General features: G+C 46.1%; 1 protein-coding gene across 1 annotated transcript in view; it reads right to left on the reverse strand.

Moving 5' to 3' along the window:
• The window catches only part of NAGA (alpha-N-acetylgalactosaminidase), a 39,350-nt gene extending 16,506 nt beyond the window's left edge, over window positions 1–22,844 (reverse strand). Inside the window, exons 1-2 of the mRNA XM_075573899.1 lie at window positions 22,287–22,844; window positions 3,581–3,736 (exon numbers count right to left, since the gene is read on the reverse strand). Coding sequence (XP_075430014.1) covers window positions 3,581–3,735 — 155 coding nt within the window. The 5' untranslated portion in view covers window position 3,736; window positions 22,287–22,844. The remainder of the gene's footprint in view (window positions 1–3,580; window positions 3,737–22,286) is intronic.
• Between the last annotated feature and the right edge of the window lie 736 nt (window positions 22,845–23,580).

The raw sequence follows: 23,580 nt of genomic DNA on the forward strand, positions 1-23,580 counted from the left end.
AGTATTACACACAGACACACTAACACACCTACATTCATACAGACACACTGATACACATATAGCACACACATTAACATACAGATACACACCGATACACACACAGACACACTGATACACACACAGACACACTGATACAGAGTACACACATATTAACACACTGAAACACTCACACTACACACACATGAACACACTGATACACACATTGCCCATTGCTATACTTACAGACACAGGTACACACACACACATTACCTCACTGATACACATACAGACACTGATACACATATAAACACACTGATACACACACATTAACTCACCGGTACACATGTAAAGGCATCTATTCACATAGTCTAAACTCTAAATGTAGATACTCTGACAGATACAATGATATACATAGATTTGCACATCCCCACACACATGTACAAAGACCTATACATAGTTATATACTGCTGACATAATATACACACACATACCAAGCCCAGTAATGAGTGTTACTGGGTATGTGACAATGACAATGTATAAACAAGTGTGTGTATTGTGACAGAGACACTGACTCAGTAAGCTGGAATGGAGGATATGTGTACCGTCCAGCACTCAACCAGTTAACCTACTTCTGGGGAACTGCATGCACCTGCAGCCTAATTAAGCAGGATTTCTGAGACAGCAGGTTTAAAAAAAAAGGAGAGAGGAGAGAGAGGAGAGAGAGAGAGGAGAGAGAGAGAAGAGAGAGGAGAGAGAGAGGAGAGAGAGAGAGAGAGAGAGAGGAGAGAGAGAGAGGAGAGGAGAGAGAGGAGAGAGAGAGAGGAGAAAGAGAGAGGAGAGAGAGAGGAAGGAGAGAGGAGAGAGAGAGAGGAAGGAGAGAGAGAGCAAGGAGAGAGAGAGGAAGGAGAGAAAGAGGAAGGAGAGAGAGAGGAAGGTGAAAAAGAGGAAGGAGAGGGAGAGAGAGGAAGGAGAGAGAGACACAGAGAGAGATAGAGATAGAGAGAGAGGAGAGAGTTTTCCCCAGAGAAGGAGGGGAGATAGAAGTGCTCCCCAGCTGCGGAAGCTGGTATAGAGGACCTACAGAGGAGTTCTCTGGGCTCAACGTGGGGCTGAGTTCCCCTAGGAAGAAAGGAGGAGAGACCGTGCTGAAGCAGGGACGTCTGCTTCAAAAAGGACTAAGATAAGCAAAACCCGTATTATTGTATGTAGACGGTGGCATATGCCAGGGCATGTTTTTGGCTTGGGAACCAGCTTAGCTGGCCATGCAGTTAGTGAGGGCGAAAGCTATGGTGTAGTTGGCTTTCCCTAAAGGAAATAGGTGTTTATTTTCTATGATTTGTTTTTCTTAAAGGGACAGTGCACCCGGACTTTATTTGGTTGTGGCTAATAAACCACCACAGTTTAAAGTTTCATACCGTGTCTAGCATCTTACTGACCCTGCCACGAGGCCGTCCTGCCACAGTATATATATCATCATCAATCTATCTATCTATATATATATATATGTATAAAAGCCCAACTCTTGTGATTGGGTTAGTAAGGGGTTAAGCTTTATATAATTCCCCTTAATCTTATGACATCACTGAGAGGGAGGAGTCAGCTCTATAATATATATCACTGTCCCACCCGTTCAGTTCTTATGTTCTCAGCTTCCTAAGTAATAAGTTCTGATTCCAGGCCAATTATGGTTTAAGTAGAAGTCATTTTCCTGAGCTCAGGGTTCATTCCTAACGGCTGTGATGTTATTCAATAATGTCCCCTCTAAAGACCGCTGAGGCCCCAGAAACAAGGACCGCCCGTGATGTGCCCGGTGTGGTACAATGACTGTCAACCAAGAGCAAGGAAACCAAGTGTGAGGGTCAACGTCCTGCTACAAGGTCAAACACTAGCCCAGGGTTGGCCAACTCCAGTCATCAAGGGCCACCACAAGGTCAGGTTTTCAGGATATCCCTGCTTCAGCACAAGTGGCGCAGTCATTATGACTGAGCCACTGATTGAGCCACCTGTGCTGAAGCAAGGATTTCCTGAAAACCTGACCTGCTGGTGGTCCTTGAGGACTGGAGTTGGCCTCCCCTGCTCCTGCCCGTCCCTGCTGGTATGACCTTATGACCTAGTGGCTACTTCATGCAGAACTCAAAGGCTTAACGTGACAGCCGGTTTCTTAGAACGAATGCAACCTCCCGTTCTTCCTCGAGGTTAGTACATGAGTGGCCGTTTATCCAAACTACAACTAAAGCAAAGAAAACCATACGATTAAGTAACCCGTTTATTGTTGGGCTGTTTCATAAATATTAGTTGTTTTTTAAGGAAAGTTCCTGGCGCCAATTCATTATATTGCACACATAGTGACATAGTTACCCAGTTACCCAGTTACATAGTTACATAGTTATACAGTTACATAGTTGCATAGTTATACAGTTACATAGTTATACAGTTACATAGTTATACAGTTACATAGTTATACAGTTACATAGTTATACAGTTACATAGTTACATAGTAGACGAGGTTGAAAAAAGACGCACATCCATCAAGTTCAACCTATGCTAAATTTAGACAGATACTTTATCCTATATCTATACTTATTTATTGATCCAGAGGAAGGCAAACACAAACCCCCAGAGTCATATCATCCAATGATATCTCATAAGGGGAAAATAAATTCCTTCCTAATTCCAAATATTGGCAATCGGATTAATCCCTGGATCAGCATCCTTCCCATGTATACTTATTTGGTATATCCCTGTCACCTAGCACAGGGGTGCGCAAACTAATTTTTTTGGTGGGGGGGGGGCGCGGGCGGTTGCAGAGGTCCCGCGCTCTTCCCAGAGGCATTTAAATTAAATGCCGGGGGACCACGCGAGGCTTCTGCAACCTCTACTTACCGAGATTCAGCCGGATTCAGGAACCGTGACCATGGCAACGTGGCGTCAAGTGCCGCTGTGGGTCATGTGACGACACGGTTACCATGGTAATGTGACATCAAGTGACGCCGCGGGTCACGTGATGTCACACGACCCGCAGCAGCATCATTTGACGCCGCACCGAAGGGGGGGGGGAGGGCGCGACAACGGAGGAGAGCAGGCAGGGGGTGTTGTGGCGCAGCAAGAAAAGTTTGCGCACCCCTGACCTAGCATACAGTGCTTCCACTGCAGCGAGGGATTCTGGGAAATGACATGCAAATGAGCAAACCTCACACTGATGAGACCCAAAAGTTCTAAACAGCTGTCTGTGAGTGGTTTCACTGGCTTTGCATCTAATCCCATGCTGTGCTTAAAAGCTGTGTGAACAGCGAGCATTAGCTTATAAGGGTTCCATGTAAAAATGGATCTCAGGCAAAAGGTGACACGGTGTGCTCATTTGCATGTCATTTCCCAGAATCCCTTGCTGCAGTGGAAGCACTGTATGCTGGGTGATAATGGTGAAAGGCAGGGTTGCAGACCTGCCTAAGACATGTGAATGTGCCCACAAGTGATCTTTTTATTTGCTATACGGTGGAGGTTTCTTGTTGCCTTTATCACCCACCATAACTTATATATATAGTAAGGTAGAGATATATATAGTTGTAATAACATCATGCACGTATTGGAACTTGGTGCTGACCTGATGCAGTTTTCGGGATCCCGGTCACAGTCCACGTTGCACCGGAACCGCTCCCAGGCCAGCCACCCCATGGGGGGAGTGAGCAGCAAGCCGTTCTCCAGAGCCAGGGTGCTGGCGATGAGCGAGATCACCGAGACACAGTCTGCGAGCCCCATTCTGCCAAAAGGGAGACAGAGCCCCACGTGAATCCCGTCACTGCCAGAGCCACGCATTGCAGCGCCACGTAACGCCCTCACTTTTAGCCAATTTCACTTACATTTTGCGTTTTTGCCACTTTTTCCCCTGGGGTCAGTACGGCCAACATTTTGGCAATTTTAAAAAAAATAAAATGCACCGCTAATTTAGTGAACATGGCAGCCTGTAAAGGGTCACGTGACCTGCGCATTGCACTTTAACGCTTGCTGAATTTTTTGAGGGGTGAAGTTTGCCGATTTTCGGCCCAAATTTTTTTTCTGGGGGAGAGCAAATCTCGTCCTGGTTGGCATCAAACGTCAGCGAAAATGTTGCACGTCTCGGGCGAGCTTCTCACCGCCCCGGTACAGCCCGTTTATCTGTATAACCGAGAGTGGAAACCAAAAACTGGTGTTTGGTGGAAAAAAAAGATCTACTCCAGAACAAACCTAATCTCTGTATTGTGCGGCTGCTCGGCCTGGACTTCTACAGGGGTCAGGGGTCAGCGAGACGGTGTTACGCAGCAGAGTATGGAAAGGAGACCTGGGAAATGGCGAGTGACATTTTCCACTAGCGGTCATGTGTGTTTTCCTTAATCAGTTCTGTAGTATTAGGCCTCGGGCATGGTCAGCGCTTAGGCGCTGACCCGTGCTGAGGCGCGCTGCTGCTCGGCAGTGAGCCCCTGCAGCCGCAATGAGAGCGGCTTTAGCAGGGGCTCGCGCACGCTTCCGCACGCCTGCGGAAGTGTGTGTCTTAGAAAAATGTTAGATTTTCGCGCTCATGGGAGCGCAGGGCTGGTCCGCCGCTCCTTATGCGCCCTGCATACGACACATAGTTCCTTATGTGAAAGGAATTCTGACGCACCGCGCCATGTTAAACGCCTGATTCATGCAACTTAAATTAAAACAGCACGACGTGTATTTTTTCATTTATAACCAGTGTTTGCAAATGTTAATTACTGTACCTGTGTAATATTACTGCTAATAGCCATACTGTGAGAATAATACGTTTTGTGACCCTACAAACGTAGCAGGGGTTGTTGTACGTAGGACGTCCCAGCGTAACGTGCGGCAATATGTCCCCTGCTACATCTGCATGGATTGAAACATCCGAGCTGCATCAAATCATTTTTGGGGTTGATTCATAGCAACTTCAGTCTGCGCTAACACCATGAGCTTTGTAGGGTTTACGCCAGGTGCTATCTTTTTATTTTGCTGGCACAGAGTTATTTTTAGTAAATATATACGCATATATACACATATATACACCATCAACATCTGTGCACCTAGCGCAGTTCGATCCGTGCGCATAAATATTTGGCTAAAACCATTTTGAATGCTTCAAGCTGCAGACCAAGCAATATCCTACGTGTGTGTTTTTAATAAATCAGTTCTGTACTGTGAGAAAATACTTGTAGCATTTTTTTTTAAAAACAACTCTGAAATGAAATTTTGTATGTATTGTAGTGCAACAAGCAATTTTTGTTTCTATAGCAACCATTTACAAAGTCACCTCCCCTTCCTCTTCTGAAACAGGCTCTGACACACCCCTTTTTGAGCCCTGCCCTCCCTCTAGCAGCGCACCAATTGTATCTCTGACTCATCCCATAGACATATATAAGGGGGCACATACATCTCACCCATCCCATAGACATATATAAGGACACATACATCTCACCCATCCCATAGACATATATAAGGACACATACATCTCACCCATCCCATAGACATATATAAGGACACATCCATCTCACCCATCCCATAGACATATATAAGGGGCACATACCTCTCACCCATCCCATAGACATATATAAGGGGCACATACATCTCACCCATCCCATAGACATATATAAGGGGCACATACCTCTGACCCCACCCATAGACATATAAGGACACATACCTCCCATCCATAAAATAGACATATATAAGGGCGCACATACATCTCACCCATCCCATAGACATATATAAGAACACATACCTCCCACCCATCCCATAGACATATATAAGGGCACATACCTCCCACCCATCCCATAGACATATATAAGGACACATACCTCTCATCCATAAAATAGACATATATAAGGGGGCACATACATCTCACCCATCCCATAGACATAAGGGACACATACCTCTTATCCATAAAATAGACATATAAGGGTAACATACCTCTGATCCATCCCATAGACATAAGGGACACATACCACTAGCCTCCTTGTAATAGAGAGACATCTCTATTACAAGGACGCTACATAAAAATCACGGACACATACGCCTTACCCCTCCTACATAGAGACTGAAGAAGTATCTAGGCCATTCTCTCTCTTTCCGGTAACTGTATATACACACACAAGCAACACACACTGCTGCACTTTCCATCTCTGCACATGAAGTTGGTAACCTGGAAATGACCTTTCACCTCTCTCCCACTGTGACTTACAGTATCTGACCCTTCCAGTTACCCAGCACTTCTCTACGCTGCAGCTCAGCCTGCAATACTACAGTGTGTGGGGGCGAGACATTTCTTCGGCAAATTCAAACAAGAAATATTCCCTTGGGTGGCTGGCCAGAGGGTGATGACACAGGGTGTCATTATGGCATCATGAAACCTGTGATGTCACAGCTCTGCATTCCAGCTGGACAGGCCGGACTGACATTCTGGAAATTACCTGTGGACACAGAGGCACAGTCTGCAAACCCCCAAAAAGGAGGACTTAATAAAAACAGTGAATTCATGCAACGTTCATCTCAAAGGTTCCTTACTTGTGTATTTGTGCAGCCACACCTGGGGTGGAATTCTGGTAACATAATTCTAGAGATGTCAACCTCCAATTGGTGAGATGTTGAGGTTCTCAATGAACAAAAAAAAAAATGCATTTTAACCACTGTAACCCACAACATACACTGGATGTCACAAGGCCAGGCAAGCTAGGGCCCTGTGACGTCAACATCATGGTATAAACACCCGTTTTCTAGGGGGAAATTGTGTTTGCTGCTCTGCAATCTAAACGAATGTGGAGCACCTCCACATTACGGGGGGTGGGGGGACCCACAGAAAATCAGCTACGCTGCAGAAAAATGTACCACAAGGTTTCCAGCACTGTAGTTGAGGAGCATAAAGAGTCGCCTTGCCAAATTTACAATGCTGGTGAAGCTGGTCTTCATGGCGGTGTTTGCCGAAACAAGTTGTCCACCAGTTGGTGGAGCTGAAAACAAACTGCTTGTGGTTTCAGGATGAATAAGGACACGCACACGGTTCCCGTTTGCGGTAATGCTTCTGGTTCATATCAATTGAAACTTTTTGATATTGGTAAATTCTAGAAGCCTCGGGCTTTCACAGGTACCACACGTGTGCCCGTTATCTGTGATGCCCACGGAAACGCTTGGGTGAATGCAGCGCTCCTCAGAGACTGGTTTTCTAATCATGTTGTGCCAGCAGTGCAAGAGAGTTTCAGTCTTCATTCAACTACAAAATCTAGCTGTAGTTTATCCTTTAGTTTATTCCCCCGGCAGCACACAGAGCATTCAGCCTGGAGTTAGAGCGAGGTTCACCTCTCCAATTTGTTCATTCAACTACACCTTAAATAAGTAATGTTGGGTAAAAAGATACAACCCCCTCCTACACACACACACACACACACACACCCCACCATATAGAATACAGCAAATGAAAATTTCACTTGTGAGCACATTCACACGTCCCTGACAGGTCTGCAACCCCGCCTTTCACCCATTATATCCTAGCCCACAATACTTCCACTGCAGCAAGGGATTCTGGGAAGTGCCATGCAAATGAGCACACAGTCTCACATTTTGCTTCAAATCCATTTTAAAGCTGCAGTTCAGTCAATATCCTGCATGTGTGTTTTTTTTTAATAAATCAGTTCTGCAGTAAGAAAAAACACTTTTAGCATTTTCTGTTTTAAAAACAACAACTTTGAAAGACCAATTTTCTTGTATTCTATTTTAACAAGCATGCTTGTTCCTATAGCAACGATTTACATTCCCCATATTTAAAGACGTCGCCAAACTTTGCCAATCAATAGACGGAGAACGAATTGACCGGAAGCTATGCAGTTCTTTAGGTAATTAGAGATTGCCCACATGAAACTATTGAAGTAAAAAAAAAAACGGGAGCCTGAACTGCAGCTTTAACATGGCCCCCTATAAATGTATGCCAGCTCTATTACACAGCTTTAACATGGCCCCCTATAAAATGTATGCCAGCTCTATTACACAGCTTTAACATGGCCCCCTATAAAATGTATGCCAGCTCTATTACACAGCTTTAACATGGCCCCCTATAAAATGTATGCCAGCTCTATTACACAGCTTTAACATGGCCCCCTATAAATGTATGCCAGCTCTATTACACAGCTTTAACATGGCCCCCTATAAAATGTATGCCAGCTCTATTACACAGCTTTAACATGGCCCCCTATAAAATGTATGCCAGCTCTATTACACAGCTTTAACATGGCCCCCTATAAAATGTATGCCAGCTCTATTACACAGCTTTAACATGGCCCCCTATAAAATGTATGCCAGCTCTATTACACAGCTTTAACATGGCCCCCTATAAAATGTATGCCAGCTCTATTACACAGCTTTAACATGGCCCCCTATAAAATGTATGCCAGCTCTATTACACAGCGTTAACATGGCCCCCTATAAATGTATGCCAGCTCTATTACACAGCTTTAACATGGCCCCCTATAAATGGATGCCAGCTCTATTACACAGCTTTAACATGGCCCCCTATAAATGTATGCCAGCTCTATTACACAGCTTTAACATGGCCCCCTATAAATGTATGCCAGCTCTATTACACAGCTTTAACATGGCCCCCTATAAATGTATGCCAGCTCTATTACACAGCTTTAACATGGCCCCCTATAAATGTATGCCAGCTCTATTACACAGCTTTAACATGGCCCCCTATAAATGTATGCCAGCTCTATTACACAGCTTTAACATGGCCCCCTATAAATGTATGCCAGCTCTATTACACAGCGTTAACATGGCCCCCTATAAATGTATGCCAGCTCTATTACACAGCTTTAACATGGCCCCCTATAAATGTATGCCAGCTCTATTACACAGCTTTAACATGGCCCCCTATAAATGTATGCCAGCTCTATTACACAGCTTTAACATGGCCCCCTATAAATGTATGCCAGCTCTATTACACAGCTTTAACATGGCCCCCTATAAATGTATGCCAGCTCTATTACACAGCTTTAACATGGCCCCCTATAAATGTATGCCAGCTCTATTAGACAGCTTTAACATGGCCCCCTATAAATGTATGCCAGCTCTATTACACAGCGTTAACATGGCCCCCTATAAATGTATGCCAGCTCTATTACACAGCTTTAACATGGCCCCCTATAAATGTATGCCAGCTCTATTACACAGCTTTAACATGGCCCCCTATAAATGTATGCCAGCTCTATTACACAGCTTTAACATGGCCCCCTATAAATGTATGCCAGCTCTATTACACAGCTTTAACATGGCCCCCTATAAATGTATGCCAGCTCTATTACACAGCTTTAACATGGCCCCCTATAAATGTATGCCAGCTCTATTACACAGCTTTAACATGGCCCCCTATAAATGTATGCCAGCTCTATTACACAGCTTTGCAGCACAGCCTGGGCCAGGAACCCTACTCACAGACAGCTATTTTAACTCTTCAGTGTGAGGGCTGGTTATACTGGCTTTGCAATTTGAAGCTGGGATAGGTTTGAACCACACCTTACATAAGCTATGGTGGGTTCAAAGGTGACAAAACCCAGCATACCGCAAATGAAAATATCCCTTAAGGCAGGGGGTGCGCCAGCTTTCTCTGGGGGGGGGGGGGGCGCGGGCGGTTGCAGAGGTCCCCGCGCTCTTCCCAGAGGCATTAAAATGAAATGCCGGGGGATCGTGTGAAGGCCTCTGTCACCTCAACTTATCGTGATTCAGCCGGCGTCTGGAAGCATCTCCATGGCAACGCGGCGTGTTGGCATAGCACACATGACCCCGCACATCATTTGACACGGCGAAGGGGGGGGGGGCGAGCACCGGGGGACACAGGGCAGGGGGGTGCAAGAGCAAAAGTTTGCGCACCCCTGCCTTGAGAGCCCATTCACATGTCTCAGACAGGTCTGCAACCCCGCCTTTCCCCATTATCTCCCAGCATGCAGTGCTCCCACTGCCGCAAGGCATTCTGGGAAATGGCATGCAAATGAGCACACAGTCACCCGTATCACCTTTTGCTTCGAATCCATCTTGACATTCAGTGTTAAAAATGCTATTTATGCTGCAGCTTTAGCATGGAAAGATGTAGAACGTGTAACCCTTCCAAGAGCCTGGCAAAGTGTTATTTGGGGGGATTATTCTTCAGATGAGGAGAGTTTGGGGGAGTTAATGTTTTGGAACGACCTTTCTCCTGCTGAGAATCTAGTCGGCAAACTTACGGAAGAAGAAGTGGAGGAGCAGAGGGGTTAATACAGATAACAAGTAGTAGAAGAGTTAAGTGATGAACAAATAATTCAGAGTGTTATTAACCCTGAAATGCCTCGGGAAATGGAAGAAGAGGAGGAAGAAGGAAAGGCTATATACAAATACACCTGGCGTCAGGCCACAGGGTTTATGCGAGAGTTTGTTGCATTTGCGGAGTGTAATAGTCACTACAATGCAGGGAAAGTAATGAACCTGTGTGTTATACAGAATAACTCCTATCAGAAAAAAGCAGCATCCGCTAAGGGCCGTTCTATACAGTGTGCAGCCGTGCGCGCGCTCATGCATGTGCCGCATGCTTTTCGTGTGTACGCTGTGTATGCTGTGAGTGAAGGTACTATGTGTGTACAGGCATACCCCGCATTAACGTACGCAATGGGACCGGAGCATGTATGTAACACAGGCATACCCCGCATTAACGTACGCAATGGGACCGGAGCATGTATGTAACACAGGCATACCCCGCATTAACGTACGCAATGGGACCGGAGCATGTATGTAGAGTGAAAATGTACTTAAAGTGAAGCACTCCCTTTTTCCCACTTATCGATGCATGTACTGTACTGCAATCGTTATATACGTGCATAACTGATGTAAATAACGCATGTGTAACAGGCTCTATAGTCTCCCCGCTTGCGCACAGCTTCGGTACAGGTAGGGAGCCGGTATTGCTGTTCAGGACGTGCTGACAGGCGCATGCGCGAGCTGCCGTTTGCCTATTGGGCGATGTGTCCTTACTCGCGAGTGTACTTAAAGTGAGTGTCCTTAAAGCGGGGTATGCCTGTATGTGTGTGTAGAGATTGTGAGTTATGTATTAAATAATATTTTTAAAATAAAAAAAATGTTGTAATAAAAATAATTTTAGTTATTTAACTTTGACACATACACACACACACACACACACACACACACACACACACACACACACACACACACACACACACACACACACACACACACACACACACACACATATACACACATATACACACACACACAACACACATATACACACACACACACACACACACACACATAAATACATTACAGCGCCGGTAGCGGCACGAAATCATTCATTTCCTCATCTTCTCCCTCGTCGGTTCGCTCCAAGCTCCCTGCCGCGCGCGCAGCCCTATTATAGAATGGCTGGCTATCCTCAGCCAACTAAAACTGCCGCACGCACATTGTAGCGCGTGCCCGTACGTTGTAGCGCGCCCGCACGTTGCAGCGCGTGCGCCCGCACTATAGAACCAGCCTAAGCAGGCAGATCTCAGAGACATGTTTAAGAGGGCATCACAAAAGGTCTCTTCAGCCCCTGTAACCAGCCCCCCTTCGGCTTCAGCTACTCCCGATTCAATTATTGCTTCTGATGCCGTCTCAGGGCGGATATGCCAATGGCTTCTTCTTCGGATGAGCAAGTAAACATTAACGATAGCCCTGATGACCCGTCCCCTGTGGCAAATGAAGCTCCAGCACAATGGGTTGATCAGATGATGAGTAGTGCAGCTACAGTGGGTTTTTAGTGTATGAGTGAGTACTCTTCCAGTTTAGTAAGTGAATACTCTTCAAGTTTAGTAAGTGAGTATTCTTTAAGTTCAGTAAGTGAGTACTCTTTAAGATTAGTAAGTGAATACTGTACTGCACAATAATCTGCTGCTCTGCATCTTTTCTGAAGTAATCTCAAAAATATTGGTGAGTAAAATACCGTATTTGAAGGTATTGCTGTATTAATACTGTCCTGTATTACAGCAGTTTATTTACAAAATTAAAGTTTATTGTTATGTAGGCACTTCAGTTACTGTACTTATAAATATTACTGTATAACTATAACATGTAAATAGATGAAGTTAAAGTGTCTTAAAGCATCATGGGGTATTTATTATTTATTTATAAAATATTTTACCGGGAAGTAATACATTGAGAGTTACCTCTCGTTTTCATGTATGTCCTGGGCACAGAGTTAAGACAAAAAATACATGGTTACAAATACAGTTACATAAATGAACAGGGTATACATTATATACAAGACATTGCATGCACAGTTAAAGAAAATATATGTTATGGGCGTATGTAACAGTTACAGACCAGATTAAAATGTGAGACAGCCTTAGATTTGAAAGAACTTAAACTGGTGGTGGATGTGAGAGTCTCTGGTAGGTTGTTCCAGTTTTGGGGTGCACGGAAGGAGAAGGAGGAACGTCCGGATACTTTGTTGAGCCTTGGGACCATGAACAGTCTTTTGGAGTCTGATCTCAGGTGATAAGTGCTGCATGTGGTAGGGGTGAGGAGCTTGTTCAGATAGCTGGGTAGCTTGCCCATAAAGAATTTAAAGGGAAGACAGGAAAGGTGAACTTTGCGCCTAGACTCGAGTGATGCCCAATCTAGTTCTTTGAGCATTTCGCAGTGATGTGTGTTCTAGTTGCATTGGAGAACAAAACAACAACTTGAATTGTAGAGGGTGTCAAGTTTGCTAAGGTGGGTTTGAGGTGCCGAGCCATATACTATGTCTCCATAGTCAATAATTGGCATTAGCATCTGCTGTGCGATACGCTTTCTGACCAGGAGACTTAGGGAGGATTTGTTCCTGTAAAGTACCCCTAGTTTGGCATAGGTCTTGGTTGTCAGGGTATCAATGTGCATCCCGAATGTTAAGTGGGAGTCAAACCATAAGCCCAGGTATTTAAAACTAGTGACAGGGGTTAGGGTGGTGTTAGCGTTGGTTCTAATCTGGAGCTCAGTCACTGGAAGCTTTAAAAATGTAGTTTCGGTCCCAAATACCATTGTTATAGTCTTGTCAGTGTTTAAAAACAGTTTGTTTTGGGAAATCCAGTTTTCGAGTCTCAAAAAGTCAGACTGAAGTATGTGTTGAAGGTCAGAGAGGCTATGGCTGTGTGCATATAGGATTGTGTCATCTGCATACATGTTTATTGAGGCTTCCTTACAAGCTGTGGGAAGATCATTAATGAACACTGAGAAGAGTAGGGGCCCCAGAACAGAGCCTTGCGGGACACCACAGGTGATATCCAAGGGGTTGGAGTTAGAGCCTGAGATGGACACATGTTGGGATCTACCCGATAGGTAGGACTGAAACCAGTTTAAAGCATGCTTCCCTATTCCAGAGCACTGGAGTTTGTTAAGCAGGATAGCATGATCAACTGTGTCAAAAGCCTTTGCAAAATCTAGGAATACTGCACCAGTGAGTTGTCCCTGTTCCATTCCACACTGGATTTCATTGCAAACTTTTAGCAGGGTAGTTACGGTGGAGTGTTTGGGACGAAACCCAGATTGGAATTGGCTAGGGAAATTTGTCTTGGTATAGAAATCGCTTAATTGGGAGTGGACACATTTTTCCATGACTTTGGATAGAATTGGGAGAAGTGAGATTGGCCTGTAGTTTGAGACAGTGTTTTTGTCCCCACTTTTGAAGATTGGGACAACTCTGGCAGTTTTCCAGGTCTTAGGGATATGGCCTGCAGACAGGATAGAGTTTACTATGGAAGCTATTGGTTTGGCAATGGCTGGGGCACCAAGTCGTAGGAACCTAGATTGTAGTAAGTCAGGTCCGCATTGGCTGCTTAGTTTTAGTTTGAGGAGCGCTTGTGTAATCTCCTTTTCAGATACTGGGCCAAATTGAAAATTGTGGGCAGTGTTGGGAGGGGGTGGGGCTATGTGGGTACTCCCAGGATGAGATTCAGGTTTGTGGTTTGGGCTGCGTTTCGCTAATAAGTTAGTGGCACACCCCACAAAGTAATCATTGAATGCATTTGCAATGTCAGTGGGGTTTGTCAGAGTAATATCCCCCTTCGTGATATTACTTGGTTGTTGGTGGTTAGGAGGCTGGAATATATTGTTGATAACCTTCCAGAAGTTAGCTGGGTTTGATGTATTTTGGTGGAGATTGTCAGAGTAATATTGTGCTTTTGCGTGCCTTGTTTGCCTTGTGCACATGTTCCGCAGGCATCTGTAGTGATTGAGAATCCAGTCAAGCAAGGAATGGTTGTGCGATTTAAGGTTTGTCCGTGTGGGTTGGGAAATGAGTTGCAATAGGTTAAGCGATTTGATTTGTATCTGGATTTTGTGGTTTTTAGGGTCAAGCCAATTGAAGTTAAAATCCCCAAGAACTAGCAGCTCACTCTTCTCATTCAGAGAGGAAATGGAGCCAAGAAACTGGGTGATATCAGTCAGGGATTGTAGAGGGGCTTTAGGGGGGCGGTAGATGCCAGCGAGCAAGATGGGCTTAGAAAAGGGGAGGCAGATTTTGCCAACTAGAATTGCAAAAGAGGGTGGGCCTGGGGGGCAATTTAACAGTGTAAATTGTAATGTGTCTGCAATATAAAATAACACCCCTCCTCCTCTCTTTGACCTATCTCTCCTAGAAATGGTATTGCTAGGAGTGACACCCAATAGTCCGGAATATCTAACAATCTGGCATCACTCAAGTGCCGGACTATTGGAATTTTACTGTAATAATATTATATATATATATTATTACAGTAAAATTCCATAATGAAATGTTTAAAGATTTTATGCTATGGGTTGTGCGCTTTCTTTTTTCTTTTGTTTAGATATTGTTTTGGATTTGGTTCCTGCCCTCTGAAAGCAGCCCTCATCCCAGCTTGGACATTTTAATTACTAAGTGGACTATCAAAAGGACTGGTTGTATTTTATGTTTACTTTTATTTTTATAAAAGGAAACTGGCTCACTCACAAGGGATGCAGATATTAAAGCAGTGGTGAACACAAATAGTCATCGCCACATCAGGTAAGTACACCGTCGGCGACCACAAGTAGGATCCTCAGCAACCTTCACGAAGCTCCTGGAAGAGCCTGGGTCCTTTGTAAAAAGTCCCAGCAAGACAGCTGGGGGGGAGGGGGGGTGACAGGCTTAAGATGCTAGACAGACGCGAAACGTTTTGGATCTTTTCCTTGAGAACTAGGACACCATTAGGAATTAATATCGATTGGGATATAAGCCATTTTCTTTGAAGTAGGGGTAGTAATTGTTTCATATGATGCCTCTTAAAAATTGAACGATGTGTTTATTATTAATACATTAGTTTATGTGCTTATTAATTCGTGTATGCATCCTCTTGACTAAATAGCTCTCTGTTAAACAGAGGTTACTAGCAATATTCAACTGCTGCTTGTTCTGTGATAGGTGTAGCATTGTTTATTAATGTCAGAAGCACAATTTATTACTTCATTGCTCTTTCTGTATTAATTTTGATACATGAAATTTATATGTATTCTTTTGATGCCTATTTACCATCTATTGGCTCTACTTTGCTACACCATCTGAATGCTAATCAGGGTTCTGTTTTTCCCTCACTCTGCTAAGAGCATATATATCTGTACAATGTATGCTAAGTTTTTATCTAACAGGATCGATAACATTAAAATCAGGTATTAATATACTATACCTTCATGATAGTATCCTTATACCTAACTATAAGCAGTGTTTGAAGGGGTAGTGTTTTTAATTTAATTATGTTGCTGTTTAAGTTAATATGATCTTTATTATTGTTTTGTTTTGTTTTTTACAAAGTTTGTCGATTGTGCATGTTTACCGTATGAATAAAGTTTTTGTTTTAGAAAAAAAGCCATTCCTGTGGATCTGCTGGGCCAATAGGGTTGTACGTCGCGTCATTGCGACTTAGTTGCCGGTCGCGTGTCGTTGACGTCACCCGGGTTGGCGCGTCTGATCCAACAGGTATGTATAAAACACTCGTAAATCAGTCACCTTTACACCTTGATAAAGTGCTTCGGCGTGAAACGCGTAGGTGGTGCGTTCATGTAGCTCCTCCTTTTTTTGGAAGTCTGCAATAAATAGCTGATCAACGAATTTTGGAGTCTGTCTGGGGTTATTTTGATCACTGGTCATTGGCTGTGCTCTGGCTGCTGCTATACTATGTTGGATCATCCTCACCCACAGACTGCACGCCCTGGAAGCTCTAACAGTGGGAGCGTTCCTACAAAGGATACAGGTAATGTGCCATAGTGCCATGTCATTTTTCCCTGTTGCACACAACTGCTGCTTATATTTAGTGGGTTACGGAATTGTGCCATTATTTGTGGTCATTAAGTGGATGCCACTAGGCACAGAGTCCCATTATTTTATTTTCTTCATCATTTTGAGGAATGGATAATATACAAGCATCCTGACGCTTATCGAATATATTGACACAATCCAATGTGGTCACATATGATTTTTGGAGCACCACAGTATCCTCTATTGAACTTTATGGATCTTAGGCAATATATAAAGAATGGGAATTACTGCTTCTTTGGTGTTAAGAAAAGCATATTCGGAGTCATTCAGTATACCCAAACTTTTCCCTTATCCAGGTGAGCATTACGATCATATAGAACAAACGCTAGATGGCGCTCTACTTAACCCAAAAAAACAGTGAGGTGAATAAATAAATAAATAAATTGCCCACATGAAACTATTGAAGTAAAAAAAAAAAAAAAAAAAGACTGAACTGCAGCTTTAAAAGCGCTGAGTTTTTTAGAAGGTGCAATATGTAACCCTTTTGCTTCCTGGTCCTTTGTGAGTATTGTACTGCTATTATTAAAAATGGTATTACTATTTAAACTTGACGTCTTTTTGCAGGATTGTTGTTGTCCTGGAACTAGATTCCATATTCCTTTGTCCTTCCTTTAGTTATGGGATCCATTTCTCCCTTGTTTAATTGCCTGTCAGTTTCCCCTGTCCCAGCAGCAACACTGCATGTAAAATGCAACATTATTGCTACATATTGTAGTTCCCTCAGACATTCTGTGAGTTGCCATAGCAGCCCCAGCCTTTCTCTCCAGAATTGGCTAGTCTGCCCCCCCTTCTGTTTGTTTTAAGATAGTCTGTCCCAAGGCTATTCCCTTTACCCACACTGCTCCTCACTTCCTTTTCTACCCTAGATCACAGTGAGTACAGTCCTGTTTGCATCCACCCCTGGTAAGGCCTTTCTGTCTTACCGTAGTCTAACCCCATAGAAGCATCCCACATAGAGAAGCCCTCTCTGCCTACACTACACCTACAAGTTCCTGTGTTTTCTACTCCTGCAATAAAGTTAAGAAAGACATTAAGGACTTGTCATGCTTTGGAAGAGGGAAGACATGAGTTAAAGCTAACTGAAGCTATTCATACCTCAACACGTGACCCTAGTTTCAGGATAGTTGTCGTCCTCTTTCCTCTCTTAGTTCTTCTTTTTTTTCCTGCTGCGAGTTTGTGTCGGTTTCTGAGCTACATTCTGATTTTTGGACATTTGTTGCCAACCTCTAAAAAAGGGGGAACGTGCACCTGATGGCCCCGAAGGAATTTGCTCTCTTCTACGGTTTTGTGGTATCTAGATCGTTCTTGCTCCCTCCGTGGTTGATAATCCTCATCCTTTCTATCTCTTTTCTGAGGTGGTATATAAGCCTGAGTATTAACATGCTGGTATGTGTTAGGTATGAAACGAGTATTATCGGGGTTATGATTATTGAGTTTCCCATTTTTAGGATAATATTTCGCTGGATTGACAGAATATTGTTGCTGTGTTTTAGGGTGCTGTCCTACAGGTATAGAATCATGATCTTTATTTGCCCAATCACGGACAACCCCTTTTTCATCATCTGTTTTATCACGATTACATGTTCTTTGTTTAATCCGTATCAGTGATTTTTCATTTAAATCTAATTTTGATTTCTGATTCAATTTTAACATAATCCTCAATTTCTTTGAAGGGATCAATTTTATCTTTGATAATGTCTATTTCTCTATCAATTTTCTCTAATGACTTTCTTCTGTGACTGATCAACAGTCGCATCAATTCAAAGGAACATTTGTCTAAAATTGTGTTCCAATTCTCTAAGAATGGGTTGTCATCTAATCCAAAGGGGGTGGGTTGTTTGAGGAGTCTATGGCTAAGGCCCCGCTCCCTCAGTCAGCGCGCCCGCACTGCAGACAGGCGGGGCGCTGACAGACACAGACCGCGATATGCGGTCTGTAGGGAGCCTGGAGCTGGAGGGGGACTGGAGGGGGGCGGGAGTGGGAGGGAGGGGGGCGGGAGTGGGAGGGAGGGGGGGCGGGAGTGGGAGGGAGGGGGGCGGGATCTGATCGTGGTGCCGTCCACCCCCCAACACACATACATACACACACACATACACACACAAACACATATACATATACACACACACACTTTAACCTGCAGCTCCTTCCCTGCTCCCTGCCCAAGGCGCCTCCCACCTAGCTCCTTCCCTCCCCTCCTCCCCATTGGCTGACTCGCGTACCATGTGACGCGTCGCCGCACGGCAACACAATTCTCTGGTATCCCCTGCTGGCTGACGCGTCACAGTACGTAGTCAGTTGGCAGTGAGGAGGGACTGGGACCGGATCGTGAGGCTAAGCAGCAATAGTGAGTTGCGCTCACGCGGCGCCGCCCGCGCCACCGGGCGCAGCGGGTCCCAGCCCTTAGTCCTCGTGAAATTCTTTTATTACTTAGATATTGTTATAGCGTAACAGCATCCCACCATTGTTTAAGATCTATATCTTATACTATATTAGTGAAAGCACTGTATGCCTGCCTGCATGCTGGATGTCCGGTGTCGCTAGGGGAAATCTCATTGGTCCCTTGGGCCGCCCCCGCACACCTCTCATTGGCCTGAGGCGGAGTGACGGCCCAAAGGACACACAGGGACACAAACACACACACAGGGACACAAACACACACACAGGGACACACACAGGGACACACACACACACACACACACACACACACAGACACACACACACACACACAGTAGGGGGGGGGGTGTACATTAGCAGCATTGTATAACCCGGGGGGGGGGGGGGCTCACATACCCGCCTCCGCCTCCGCCTCTTCCTCCCCGAAATCAGCCTCCACACCCGCGCGCACGTCCTCCTCTCCCCGTGTCTCCCGCGCTTTCAAACACCCCCCCCCCCCCCCGGCGCCGCTACAGTGAGCGGAGGAGCGAGTGCCCGGGACACAGCGGGGGAGCGGCCACAACAAGCTGCCTCCCGCCTCAGTTCCACGTGGGAGCGGCCGGACGGGTGAGTGAGCGGCCTTCACCCACCCCTCACCCCCCTTCAAATCACCTCCCCTCCACCCCCCCCCCCCGGCGCCGCTACAGTCAGCGGGGGAGCGAGCGCCCGGGACACAGCGGGGGAGCGGCCACAACAAGCTGCCTCCCGCCTCAGATCCACGTGGGAGCGGACGGACGGATGAGGGAGCTGCCGGACGGGTGAGTGAGCGGCCGGACGGGTGAGGGAGCGGCCTTCACCTCCCCTCACCCCCCCTCACCCCCCTTCACCTCACCTCCCCTCACCCACCCCTCACCTCCCCTCACTCCACTTCCCTTCCCTTCCACCTCCCTCCACCCCCCCTTCACCTCCCCATCACCTCCACCCCCCTTCACCTCCCCTTCACCCCCCCCACCTCCCCTTCACCCCCCACCTCCCCTTCACCCCCCACCTCCCCTTCACCCCCCCCACCCCCCCTTCACCTCCCCTCCACCCCCCCTTCACCTCCCCTCCACCCCCCCTTCACCTCCCCTTCACCTCCCCTCCACCCCCCCCTTCACCTCCCCTCCACTCCCCCCCCTCACCTCCCCTCCACCCCCCCCCTCACCTCCCCTCCACCCCCCCTTCACCTCCCCTCCACCCCCCCCCTTCACCTCCCCTCCACCCCCCCCTTCACCTCCCCTCCACCCCCCCCTTCACCTCCCCTCCACCCCCCCCTTCACCTCCCCTCCACCCCCCCCTTCACCTCCCCTCCACCCCACCTTCACCCCCCTTCACCTTCCCTTCACTCCCCCCTTACAACCTCCCACCACCTCCTCACCACCTCCACCCCCTTCCCACCTCCCCCACCCCCCTTCCCAACTCCCCACCACCTCCCCCCCCTTCCCCCCACCCCCCCCCCCTTCCCCCACCTCCCCCCCACCCCCTCCCCTTCCCACCCCCTCCCCCCCACCTCCCCTTCCCCCCCACCCCCCTCCTTCCCACCACCTCCCCCCCACCTCCCCTTCCCCCCCCCTCCTTCCCACCACCTCCCCCCCACCCCCCCCCCTTCCCACCACCTCCCCCCCCCCCCCCCCCCTTCCCTGAGGCGGAGTCACGGGCCAAAGGACACACAGGGACACAGACACACACACACACACGTAGACACACACACACACGTAGACACACACACACACACACAGACGTAGACACACACACACGTATACACACACACACACGTATACACAAACACACACACGTAGACACAAACACACACACGTAGACACACACACACATAGACACACACGTACACACACACACACACACACGTACACACACGCACGTAGACACACACACACGTACACGTAGACACACACACATGTACACGTAGACACACACACATGTACACGTAGACACGTACACACACACACACACACACACACACACACACACACACATGTACACGTACACACACACACATGTACACGTATACTCACACACATGTACACGTACACACACACACATGGAGACATACACACACACACATGGAGACATACACACACACACATGGAGACATACACACACACACATGTACACATACACACACACGTATACACTCACACACGTATAAACACAGGTATACATACACATAATGTATACACACACACACATGTATACACACACACACATGTATACACACACACACATGTATACACACACACACATGTATACACACACACACACGTGTATACACACACACACACGTGTATACACACACACACACACACACGTGTATACACACACATGTACACACATGTGTACACACACACATGTGTACACACACACACACACACATGTGTATACACACACATGTGTATACACACACATGTGTATACACACACATGTGTATACACACACATGTATATACACACACATGTATATACACACACATGTATACACACACACACATGTATACACACATACACATGTATACACACACACACACACATGTATACACACACACACACACACACTTATACACACACACACATACAATGTATACACACAAACATGTATACACACACACACAAACATGTATACACGTGTATACACACACATGTGTATACACACACACGTATACACACACACAATATATACATACACACAATGTATACACACACATGTGTATACACACACGTGTATACACACACACACATGTGTATACACACACACACGTGTATACACACACACACGTGTATACACACACGTGTATACACACACACACACGTGTATACACACACACACGTGTATACACACACACATGTGTATACACACACATACGTGTATACACACACACGTGTATACACACACACGTACACATACACACACACACACACACATGTATACACACACACACATACAATGTATACACACAAACATGTATACACACACACACCCCAGCACCACCACATCAGCACACCGGTATGCCCCCCCAGCACACTGGCATTCTCGCCTCCCCACCATTCCCAGCCCCCATCAACACCATCAGCACCCACACATCGCCACCTTTGCACCTCCCCCATCGGCACACCCACATCCGCACCCCCACATCAGCACCAAACCCTCCCAAATCAGCACACCAATACAATCACCATCAGTACAGCCACAGCAGCACTACCACCGCACATGGGCCGCGTGGACCACTCCCCACCCAAATGCCACACCCACACCACAAACATCCCGGGCAACGCCGGGGCTCTCAGCTAGTTAAGAATATATTCTAATTGATTAAATTGTGCATTGAGATTTTCTTCCTCTGGAACAGACTAGCAAATCCGTTTTCAGAGAAGATTTGCTCAACATTAATACCCATTCTTGCTCGGGTACTGAAAATCGATTCTTTAGAGCGTGGATTTTGTGTATCCATAATGTGCTAATCAAATGGAGCGAAATTCTAATGGGTGAAAAATGCAAATGAAAAAAGTACAGAACTGTGCCATGTGACAAACACTTAACCAAGGTGATAATAAAATACCTAAATAATTAATCTCGCCCTGCAGCTGGTCAAACATCTCACCCCGAAGAGAAAAGTCAATATGGAAAAGAAAATAGACCTAGGGCGCACAGGAGAGACAAAGACAAAAACAGAAGTTAGTGTAATCTGTATGATAAGGAAGAAAGTCCTGCTGTGTCATTCTTCATTTACAAGATAAGAGTTAAGTGCAGGCAGAAATGATGATCTTATCTGGTAGTTGAGGAGAAACGGGTCCACTCTACTGGTTATAACTGCTGGGCTCTACCGGGAAAGGTCTTCCTCACGCTGAACTGCTCTCGCTCCGCTAGGCTCCCAGGGTAGATATGCAATAAAATAGAGTTTAAAAAAAGATATGTAATCGTGCAAAATATTATTACAAGCTAAAACCATAAAAGATATGTCTGCAGAGGAAACACTCCGCACCGCCAACTGGATTCTGCCACCGTCCTTGTCCGGTCAGGGAAATGTCCCACGTCTTTCTCTGCCGGTTCCACTGTGTACTCAGGACACTTCCGCGCCACGTGAGGATCCTACTCGCGTCTCGCGAGATATCAATCAAGGCAGTCAGAGACCTTCACCTGCTACACATACATATACATATATATATATACTAGCTGAGAGCCCCGGCGTTGCCCGGGATGTTTGTGGTGTGGGTGTGGCATTTGGGTGGGGAGTGGTCCACGCGGCCCATGTGCGGTGGTAGTGCTGCTGTGGCTGTACTTATGGTGATTGTATCGGTGTGCTGATTTGGGAGGGTTTGGTGCTGATGTGGGTGTGCCGATGGGGGAGGTGCAAAGGTGGCGATGTGTGAGTGCTGATGGTGTTGATGGGGGCTGGGAATGGCGGGGAGCCGAGAATGCCAGTGTGCTGGGGGCGCATGGGATACCGGTGTGCTGATGTGGTGGTGCTGGGGATAGTGTGTGTGTGTGTGTGTGTATACACATTGTATGTGTGTGTGTGTGTGTGTGTGTGTGTGTATACATGTGTGTGTATGTGTACGTGTGTGTGTATACATGTTTGTGTGTATACATTGTATGTGTGTGTGTGTGTATACATGTGTGGGTATGTGTACGTGTGTGTGTGTATACATGTGTGTGTGTATACACGTGTGTGTATACACATGTGTGTGTGTATACATTGTGTGTGTGTATACATTGTGTGTGTGTATACATTGTGTGTGTGTATACATTGTGTGTGTGTATACATTGTGTGTGTGTATACATGTGTGTGTATACACATGTGTGTATACATGTGTATACATGTTTGTGTGTATACATTGTGTGTGTGTGTGTGT

The sequence above is a fragment of the Ascaphus truei genome, chromosome 17, assembly GCF_040206685.1.
Source record: "Ascaphus truei isolate aAscTru1 chromosome 17, aAscTru1.hap1, whole genome shotgun sequence".
Taxonomy (NCBI): domain Eukaryota; kingdom Metazoa; phylum Chordata; class Amphibia; order Anura; family Ascaphidae; genus Ascaphus; species Ascaphus truei.